General features: G+C 37.8%; 1 protein-coding gene across 2 annotated transcripts in view; it reads right to left on the bottom strand.

The window, feature by feature from the left end:
• Window positions 1–3353: 3353 nt before the first annotated feature.
• Window positions 3354–10805, bottom strand: part of LOC115983727 — a 43131-nt gene continuing 35679 nt past the window's right edge. The window contains exons 1-2 of one of the 2 annotated variants that reach the window (XR_004090170.1): window positions 5908–6076; window positions 3354–3583 (exon numbers count right to left, since the gene is read on the bottom strand). Coding sequence is in view for 1 of the 2 variants with exons in the window: in XM_031106486.1 (XP_030962346.1) it covers window positions 3509–3583 (75 nt within the window). In the remaining variant the exon portion in view is untranslated. Of the gene's footprint in view, window positions 3584–5907; window positions 6077–10805 lie in introns of those variants that run through there. The other variant, XM_031106486.1, reaches the window with a different exon arrangement.

Genomic DNA, 10805 nt, shown 5'->3' with positions numbered 1-10805 from the left:
TATATTTCAAAAAAAAAAAAGTCACAATTAAATTAAATAACTGAACCTTTCATTTTCAAATAGATAAGATTTTTATGTACATCTCAACTATTAAGAACCATGAAGATGTACAATGGAATCTCCCTCACTAATGCAATTTTTAATATATTTTTATTATTCTATTGAAAATGGAATTTGTAGGTGTTTTCCTTATTTCTGGCCCACTTAAACCCTATTGTGCATGGCATTGGACCACCCCAACACTAGGTGAGACATACCATTGATTGAACCTACAACGTCAAACTTGCAATGTGATAAGTCGGGAGGAATTCCTACCATCAGACCACCGTTTGGTGTGGTTTTGGCATTAATTTCATTGTAAGACGAAGACTTGCTATAGATTGGTCATAAGAAGGACCATTGAAATTGTTGTTTACCAAAGAAAAGATTAATTTATGGTGTCACTCACATCTTATGAGTTGGGTAGAGAACAACGCTTAGATAGAGTGCCATAAGTCAAAATCTTGCCATTGCTAAGATTGACTAACTTGTTATTGTGAAGTAAAAACTAATAACAAACAAATCAAGTCAAATAAGCTAAGGCCAGACAACAAGGGCAGAGGTAAATTTTATGAATACATTACTTCTTAATAGTCCAATATTCATAACCATAAAGCAAAGCTAATCATATAGTAGTCTTATAAAAATTTCCCTTCAGCTTTATAGGTATTCTACGATTGTACAAAACTTCTGAGATATTTCTACATTTCATCCACCCTGTCCTTATCCTATAATTCAAATCCTCATCAATCTTTCTATATTTATGAATTATTGATCTAAGATTTCGTCGCTCTTTAGTATCTTTTAACCATCAAGTCTTATCGAAAGCCTTTAAATTCTAGAGCGCTTTGCCAAAATTCTAATATGGCATTAACTTCACTTCTAATTTTATCCCATAAAACTATATCATAAGCAAAAGGCATACACCAAGGGGCTTCCTATTAAATTGACTTAGTGAGCTCATCCATATAGTGATAGGAAATTCACTTGTGATTCTTCCAGTTGTTCTCACACTAATTACAACTTCGTCATTTATATCCTTAATCAACTTAATATACTTCAGATGAACTCCTTTCTTTTCCAAAACCCACCACTTAACCCTTTTAAGGATCGTATCATTGCTTTCTCTAAATCAATGAAAACCATATTAAAATTTTTACAAGCCTCTATGTATATTTCCATTAAACATCTAAATAAGAAAATAGCTTCACGGGTAGTTTGTTTTGGCATAAAACTAAATTGATTCTCCGATATTGTTGTTTCATGTCTTAACCTATACTCGATCACTTTTTTTTCCAAAGTTTTATAGTGTGGCTCAGAAGTTTAATTTCATAGTAATTTGTACAGTTTTGAATCTCCCTTGTTCTTGTAAATAGATATTAAAGTACCTATTATCCTCCACTCAGAAAGCATTTTGATACTTATCCGCTCAAAATCCACCAAAGCAGGACCAAGTGCCTCATGAGAGATACCCTTGACACTTAAATTCAGCACCACATGATAAATTCCAATGTGAATGAATGTGCACCATTGCCATAGTTAGAAGAAGATGTAGGACCTATGCAAGAGCATTAACATCAGCCTCATAACAATGTCTTAGTAAAAATTCTAGCTAAAATTTTCGTATTTGCTATTCTAATTAACATATTGTTTGTTTATTTAATTATTATTCACCTTATTACATTGATGGTTAACTATGATTTTGGGGGAAGTCAAGTTCAGAACTCTTGTCAAATAGGTCACTAGTTGGATGCTACCACTGTGTTTTCTCGAAGCAACGATGGATCAACATACTCACTTCATAAAATTTTCTATCATAACTTTCCAAAAGAACAAGTCCACATAAATAAAATCACCCTCATAGGCGCTCTTTATCTCTGACAAAATTAGTTATTTTAGATTCCCCAATTGAATTCAACTATGCTAGAGTAAGGATCAATGCAACAAAAAGATCGAATAGGTTCCACCAAATCTGTAATCTCCAATAGGCAAGGTTCCTTTGAGTTAAGCAGTGCAAGGAGCTATTTGCAAACTCAATAACCATCAAGGCTTTTAGTGATAAGTAGGCTGCCATCCATAGTTGATCACCCAGAGAGGAAGCTGGTCTCTGCAAGCCACCATAACTGCTCCATTGCTGTCTATAATAACAATCCCAAAGCTCACTCTGTTGGTTGCAATGAAAGATGTCGGTGCCATGTTCATCTTAAAATGATGAGGCGGTGGTGGCTTCCATTTCAATGGAACGGAGCTTGTGCCCGCTGATTTGTCTCTATTCTCCATTGAGCATTTCTATTACATCCATATAGCCACGAAAAATGTCTTCGGATCCAGTGTGTGAAGTGTTTGCAACACTTTTCCCACCAGTTCAATGAAAGGCATATGCCGACCCAACGAGAGCTTTTCAACACCCCTGATTCTAACCAACATTTCTGAGCACTGGTACATTCCCAAAGCGTATTAGTTCCTTTATAATGCCTCATAATACAAATGAGCACAAAAACAACCATTTTTATATAGTTTCTGAAACACCTTGTCCTCCATACCCATACTGATCCAAGCTGAGAACACCACCACAAAGAAATTAGTCCAATTTTGAACAGGCCTCAAATGGATTCCAATGCACCCCACCATAAATCACCTCCATATATTCAAATTTCAAACATCATAGCATCTTTATTTGCAACTAGCTAGAATAGCTTAAGAAATAAAGGAACCAAATGACTAATACCACACCAAGCATCATGCCAAAACCATCCCTACTTTATATCCAACAAAACTATATAAAGAGTCCCACCCTGCACTGATGGCCTTCCCAACTTTCCAACTCGTGTTATGCAGACAGAATTAGAAGGCTGATTGTAACTTGCTATCCTCTTTCCGAGTAGGCAAAGATTTACCTATGTAGAAAAGATGATTCATTCAAATCGACATCTACTTTTTATGTACTTACCTCCAAACATACTTCTACTCTCGCTGTCACCTAACTCTAATTTTTTATCCTACGCGAACATTATTGGAGGGTGTAACCATATGGTTTTACACTAAATCCTTATAGAATTTAAATCCAGATATTAACTCAATGTAATCAGTGGTAGCAAGCTTCTTATCATGGATTATCTAAGAAAAAGAAAAGGAAACTCAAGCATACAGGAAATTTCTCACCCATTTGTTCATCATGGACAGAGCACACAACATGTTACTTCTGGTTTGAGAGAAGCAAGGACAGTTCTTAATAATAGAAAAAACTTCTGCTAGCTTCTCTTTGAAAAGAAATAGAAAAGTGTAACCATGAGTGTGCTTTTACGCATGCATGATATCCATTCTCTGTAAATGAATTTGTTTTCATTAAAAAATATAGACAATGATCTTCAAAGAAGATGGCCAGACAAAGCTACAATCATTCTCAGAAATAAAACTCAGTGCCTAAAAAATAACAAAAATATTCCAATTTATGTATACGAGAAGTAACTTATTCATCTCGTGCCCTTGGACGAACTCCAAGTCCAGTTCTTATATTTGCACCCACTTCCAGGAGGTCTTCCACCTATATAAGATATGCAACATTGAGCACATTTTCAAGGATTCAAAAGGATAATTATGTTGACTTTGCTACCTTTAAAAGGTCATATATGATAATAGAAACACTTATATTTTTTTATAAATGCCACTCTCCATCCCATAAATGAAAAGAAGAAACTTTAGACATGCATAGAAACAAGCTGATAGCTGACACAAACACAAAGGATGGAAGGAAACAATAATTAATAAATAAACCAAACAATCGCTTGAGAAAAGTTCTTCACTTTTAGGTATAGTGAGAGATTAATTATTATGCCAATGTGCTCTAGTTCAAACTGTAACTGGGTTCAAAGCCCACTACGTGCGGGAGTAAACATGGATATAATAATAATAAAATATTGGTTATTATTTTTTTTTTTATTGGTAAGTTACCTTGCTCTTACAAGGAGGTTCCATTGGAGTTATTGTTAGTCCCCCCTCCCTTTTACTCTTTTCTAGTGATTAGCAATAAGATCTTCAAACATTGTCAAATGAAAAATTATTATCCATTACAAACAGCCAAACAACAAGTGAAGTAAGTTTCAGAATCCCTATATAATTAGTGATAATGAGGTGGAAAAGATGCACAATGATTTATTGATCAATTATCATAGCTGATAAATTGTTGAACTCATAGTAGCAATGTCTGCCAAAAAAAATCAGCTTAGTATAGAATTAAAAATTAGGATTTTAGGTGACATCATAAAGGGTTCGAAATATGTTTGGAGATGAGAATAGAAAAAGTAGAAATTTAGGGTGAAAAAAAGAGGTAAAAGTACTTGACTCTAACTGCCGTGAGGTTGGAAGAAGAAAAGGAGAAGAGAAAAAAGAAATAAAAGTTTAAAAGATTATCTCTAACATCTGCCAAAAGAAAGAGAACATCTTTTTACACCCAAAATTTAACTCAAAGCAATGGAGCAAAGATATAATTGAAACACAATCCCTTCCAAGTAATGACACTCCAACGAAGTATAGTTCAGTTTTTATATATGGCCAAGAAGGCATAATTCCAGTTAGGAGGTTCAAAATTCAGAACCAATAAAGGTAAATTAGAGCTCACATGTGTTGGAAAACTTTTCAAGCATTAATGCTCTCAGTACACCCTAGCTAAAATCACTCATATTTGAAAAAAAATCAAATTGGGGGAAAGGACTCAACTCAACTCAACTTCAAATAACAAATTAGATGACTCATTCTGTTACCATCATCACCAGATACTGGTTAACAACTAAATATATCAAACAATAGGTAGACACTAAACAAAGAAATTCTATTTCCAGAAAATATGAGGAAAGAATATCTGTTTTGTTCAATGCTTATCATGGCATGGGCAAGTTACCACCAGGAAGCACTGCCAACCTTTTTTAACTAAAGCCTCTAATAGGACTAGAACCCTAGAAGTTACCTGTGATTGATAAACACTTTTTGCAACTAACAGAAGACCAAAATCACATCAAATGTTTTTCTTTTTCCTCTTTCAATATATCCAATGATCAACATACTCAAATTAAACAGTGTTGACAAATGAACAGACAAATTCATTTGCTTTTGTTCTCCGGCTGTGTTTCTATGGATCCATCCAGTAGAGTTCTTAAGGGAACTCCACAATAAAATTTCTGAAATCCTATCCATCCATATTGAAATAAGTGAACTAAATTTCGTCACGTCAGCAACATTTAAACAAACATTGATTATCACCATTTTGGTTCAATTTAAATTACTGACGATGTGGCAAAAAAAATCTAACCTGCCCATTTCAAAATGGATATAAAAAGGTTTTGTGGGGGGTAAAACATAAGTACATTACATTTCCCAATTAAATTAAAACACATTACACTAGTCATGCTTCATTAGTCAATACAGCCTTGTGTTTGAATTTATTTGAGGAATCTAATGTAGCGTACATAAGTAACTGTACCTATGTTTTGCCCCTTTACAAAACCTACCATTGAATTACCTAAGGACTCCGAAGCATCCTAATACGGGTTTCTATAATATGAATTTTGAAGATTGTTTAAGACCCATCTTACACAAGTAGTAAAGTAAATCTGCAGACAACATATTCAATCACGTTAGATGAACTACAAAAAAAGACACACAGTTTAAGCAACGACTAAAACTCCTTAGTTTTTCGTAATGAAAATGGTATATGTTGCAGTTTCCTATGATTCTTTTTTTCTCATAAACAGTACATGAATTATTTACTTAAGTTGTTCCACACTGTTTCACAGCCTTGACTTGATATTGGAAAGACTAAAAAGCCCCTAAAATGCCACAGAGAGAGAGAGAGAGAGAGAGAGAGAAGCGGACCTTGTGGATGCCGGAGACGTGGAGGACGGAAACGGCAGCGGTGGCAGTGGTGCCGACGAAGAGGGAGGCGACGGAGAAGGCTTTGAAAGGCATGAAGTGGGAGTCGCCGACGTGGCCTTTTCTGAAGGAAGATATGGCCCACCCCAACTGGGCAGCACTAGCTAGGGCCCACCAGATGTGGTTGTAGGTCTTAGTCCTAGTCCCACCCCCTTTCCATTCTTCCTTCCCCTCTCACTCCCCCTTTTTCAATAAAGAAGCCCCGCTAACTAGGGGACCCCCCTCTGATAAGGAAGGAAACGAAAGAATCTCCATTTTATGACAAATCCGGTCCGATGGCTGTTCTCCACTAACCACAAGGATATAGGGACTCTATACTTCATCTTCGGTGCCATTGCTGGAGTGATGGGCACATGCTTCTCAGTACTGATTCGTATGGAATTAGCACGACCCGACGATCAAATTCTTGGCGGGAATCATCAACTTTATAATGTTTTAATAACGGCTCACGCTTTTTTAATGATCTTTTTTATGGTTATGTCGGTGATGATAGGTGGATCTGGTAATTGGTCTGTTCCGATTTTGATAGGTGCACCTGACATGGCATTTCCACGATTAAATAATATTTCATTCTGGTTGTTGCCACCAAGTCTCTTGCTCCTATTAAGCTCAGCCCTAGTAGAAGTGGGTAGCGGCACTGGGTGGACGGTCTATCCGCCCTTAAATGGTATTACCAGCCATTCCGGAGGAGCAGTTGATTCAGCAATTTCCAGTCTTCATCTATCTGGTGTTTCATCCATTTTAGGTTCTATCAATTTTATAACAACTATCTCCAACATGTGTGGACTTGGAATGACTATGCATAGATCACCTCTATTTGTGTGGTCCATTCTAGTGACAACATTCCCACTTTTATTATCACTTCTGGTACTGGTAGGGGCAATTACCATGTTATTAACCAATCGAAACTTTAATACAACCTTTTCTGATCCCGCAGGAGGGGGAGAGCCCATTTTATACCAGCATCTCTTTTGGTTCTTCGGTCATCCAGAGGTGTATATTCCCATTCTGCCTGGATCCAGTATCATAAGTCATATCGTTTCGACTTTTTTGAGAAAACTGGTCTTCGGGTATCTAGGCATGGTTTATGCCATGATCAGTATAGGTGTTCTTGGATTTCTTGTTTGGGCTCATCATATGTTTACTGTGGGCTTAGACGTTGATACCCGTGCCTACTTCACCACAGCTACCATGATCATAGTCGTTCCCACTGGAATCAAAATCTTTAGTTGGATCGCTACCATGTGGGGGGGTTCGATACAATACAAAACACCCATGTTATTTGTTGTAGGGTCCATCTTTTTGTTCACCATAGGAGGGCTCACAGGAATAGTCCTGGCAAATTCTGGGCTAGACATTGCTCTACATGATACTTATTATGCGGTTGCACATTTCCATTATGTACTCTCTATGGGAGCCGTTTTTGATTTATTTGCAGGATTTCACTATTGGGTGGGTAAAATCTTTGGTCGGACATACCCTGAAACTTTAGGTCAAATCCATTTTTGGATCACCTTTTTCGGGGTTAATCCGACCCTCTTTCCCATGCATTTCTTAGGGCTTTCAGGTATGCCATGTCGCATTCCAGATTATCCAGATGCTTACGCTGGATGGAATGCCCTTAACAGTTTTGGCTCTTATATATCCGTAGTTGGGATTCGTCGTTTCTTCGTGGTCGTTACAATCACTTCAAGCAGTGGAAATAACAAAAGATGTGCTCCAAGTCCTTGGGTTGTTGAACAGAATTCAACCACACTGGAATGCATGGTACAAAGTCCTCCAGCTTTTCATACTTTTGGAGAACTTCCAGCTATCAAGGAGACAAAAAGCTATGTGAAGTAAAAGAAGAAAATTTCATCGACTGCTACTAAGAACCTAACAGAACTTTTCAAAATGTGGGTTCTAAAACCACTTGTGTAGGTCGGGGTTGAGAATTGGGGGGCCGACGAGGCTAGGGCCCCATTTTCCAGCAATGACCGATCAAGGTCAATCAAAGTGGGGATTCACAGATGATTCTCAGCATAGAAAAGATCTTAACAAGTCTGATCACCATTTATAGAAGGATTGAACGGTGAATTGATCATGAAATGGGCATACCTTTCATCTGCCCTAGGATCCCATCTCTCTTCGATTATTCAAGTGATTGATAGTTACAGGACAGGGACATCTCACTCCTAAAAGAAGCTTTGATCTTATTCTACGATACCACCAAAAGAAAAGATATCCTTCCTCATCTCGAAGAGCGTATAGATCACATTTCATTTGAAGTCGAAGCAGAAGGCATAGAGGAAAGTGGGGAAAGTTATAAGGAAAGCCAGCCATATCCTTCAAGTCCCACAGCTGATTCAATAGCAGTCCTCTATCAAGCACCGGTTACGAGAGCAGTTACCTTTCTAACAGCGTCTGATTGAACAAAAGCCATTCTTGAACAACGGCTATAGCACCAGCTCATTCCCTTTCTTCTTCCCTTCCCTTTGATCTGACTAATCTTTCATTTTCTCGGGAATTTTTGTTGCAGTCACTTTTCCCTTCATAAAAAAAAAAAAAGGAAATCGGACAAGTTCACGTTTTCTCGGGATTTTTGGATGAAAGTCAATTTCCTTTCCTAAGTGACAGTTTCATCGTGCCATTGTTTCATTTTCCCCGTATTTTTGGTTGAAAAAGCAAGAGGAAATGAATTAGCTTAGCTGCTAGGCTAGAGGAAATGGCACATTATTAGATTAGATCAATAGTGCAAGAATTATTATAGCTTAGCACAAGCGCTAAGCGATAATAATACCTTGAGTAATCATTAATGAAAGATATGAAGTATGATGCACCTCCACATGATTTAGTGCGAGACGGGCCCCATAAATCCTAGTGAATGTAGTCAAGTATGCCTTTACTAGTGTAACTCCCGGCCTTGAAGCTTCGCTTATGATGCTTCCCATATACACAATGCTCAAAAAATTCCTTGTCACCAAAGCACATCTTGGGAATAAGTTCCCTTTTCATCAAGATCTCCATACCTTTTTCACTTATGTGACCCAATCTTCTATGCCATAACCGCACCGGAAATTCATCATGTTCTATCACCATTTGTGCACCATCAACAACTGTGCTTCCAAGCAATTTATACAAGTTTCCAACCCGAATACCTTTCATGACAACCAAAATACCTTTGGTGACTTTAATAACTCCACCTTGCCCGGTGTATTTGTAGCCACGAGAATCAAGCTCCGAAAGTGAAATCAAGCTTTTCTTCAATTCCGAAACATGCCTCACATTTTCAAGTATTCTCACAATGCCATCAAACATCCTTAATTGCACCGTACCAACACCCATGATTTGACTCATGGAATTATTTCTCATCAAGACATACCCACCTTCACATGACTCATATGAGCTAAACCATGATTGATGTGGACATATGTGATGAGTAGCGGCGGTATCAAGAACCCAATTTTGATGGTAAGTGGGGTTGCTACTAGCCACAAACACCTCATCTTCAATGACCCCGGATGTTGACTCTTCCACTTGATTGGCTTCACTCTTGGTCTCGGCTTCATGCTTCTCTTTCCCATTCTCTTTACTCGAGTTGAAACTTTTACCCTTTCTAAAGCGGCAATCCTTCTTCAAGTGACCCTTTTTACCACAATTCCAACAAGTACCTTTCTCATACCAGCCTCTTGACTTTGAACAATGACTATATTTTCCTCTTGAATTGTTTCTAAGTTAACCATCCCACTCATTAGAACGCCCTCTTGTAACAAGAGCTTCGGTTTCTACCTCTCCCGAACCCTACAATGATGCACATTTTCGGGATTCATCGGCAAACAATGCACTAGCCACATCATCCAAGCTAAGCTTATCAACCTTGGAACAACTTTAAGTTGTAACCAAGTTATCATAACTATCCGGCAATGTACATAGCAAAGTCACCGCTTTATCCTCATCATCCATCTTTACACCAATGCTTTCAAGTTGGCTAAGGATGTCATTAAAAGTGTTCAAGTGCTCGGAAACCTTGGCGCCTTCTTTCATCTTCAAAGAATACAATCTCTTCTTCAAAAGAATCCGATTGAGTAGAGACTTGGATTGATACAAGCTCTCTAGCTTTGCCCACAACCCGGATGCCGTCTTCTCACCCCTTACATTAAAGATAACATTATCTGCCAAACACATGCGAATCGAGGAGACCGCTTTCATATCCATCTCTTCCCAATCTTCATTGGACATAGTTGTTGGCTTCTTGTCTCTACCGAGCAAAGCCTTATGTTGCCCATGAAGCACTAGGACATCATGGATTTTTATCTTCCACAACTCCACTTTCTCCCATGAAATAAGTTAGCAGAACTTCACAACTCCATGTATTAGTCTTTTTCAATCAAACAGAAACTTCACTACGAAAGCACGCAACTAAATCAATTTCAAGACTTTTTTTCGAAAAGAAGTTACAAGAGATAACTAAACTAAAAACAACTGAATAGGGGGGCCTAAACTAAACGATGAGCCTAGAAATATCAATATCTGTCATTGACTGGCAAGCTTCCCGCCTTCTTGATCCAGCTCCATCAAAAAGCGATCTCACTTTCCATTATGATCGGGACAATCTTGCTGGGTCTCATGTTAACAGAAAGGATCTCCATTGGATAAAGAGGACTTTTTCCCTTGTCCTTTCTTGCTCGGGTTCGGTTGTCAATCTTTTTGTTGTCTGTAGTTATTTTGGTATAGTTTAATTAGCAAAACAAAGGCCTTAGTCTTCGTCCTTTAGTACTCCTACGAGTACTATACTGTAGCCTCCATGGCATGGCTACATAGCATTTTTCTCACTAAGGTAGCAGTGTGGGTTTCCCTACTAA

The sequence above is a fragment of the Quercus lobata genome, chromosome 4 (assembly GCF_001633185.2).
Source record: "Quercus lobata isolate SW786 chromosome 4, ValleyOak3.0 Primary Assembly, whole genome shotgun sequence".
In the NCBI taxonomy this organism is placed as follows: Eukaryota; Viridiplantae; Streptophyta; class Magnoliopsida; order Fagales; family Fagaceae; genus Quercus; species Quercus lobata.
The sequence above is the reverse complement of the archived record's forward strand: the minus strand, read 5'-3'. Positions and strand labels throughout refer to the sequence as shown.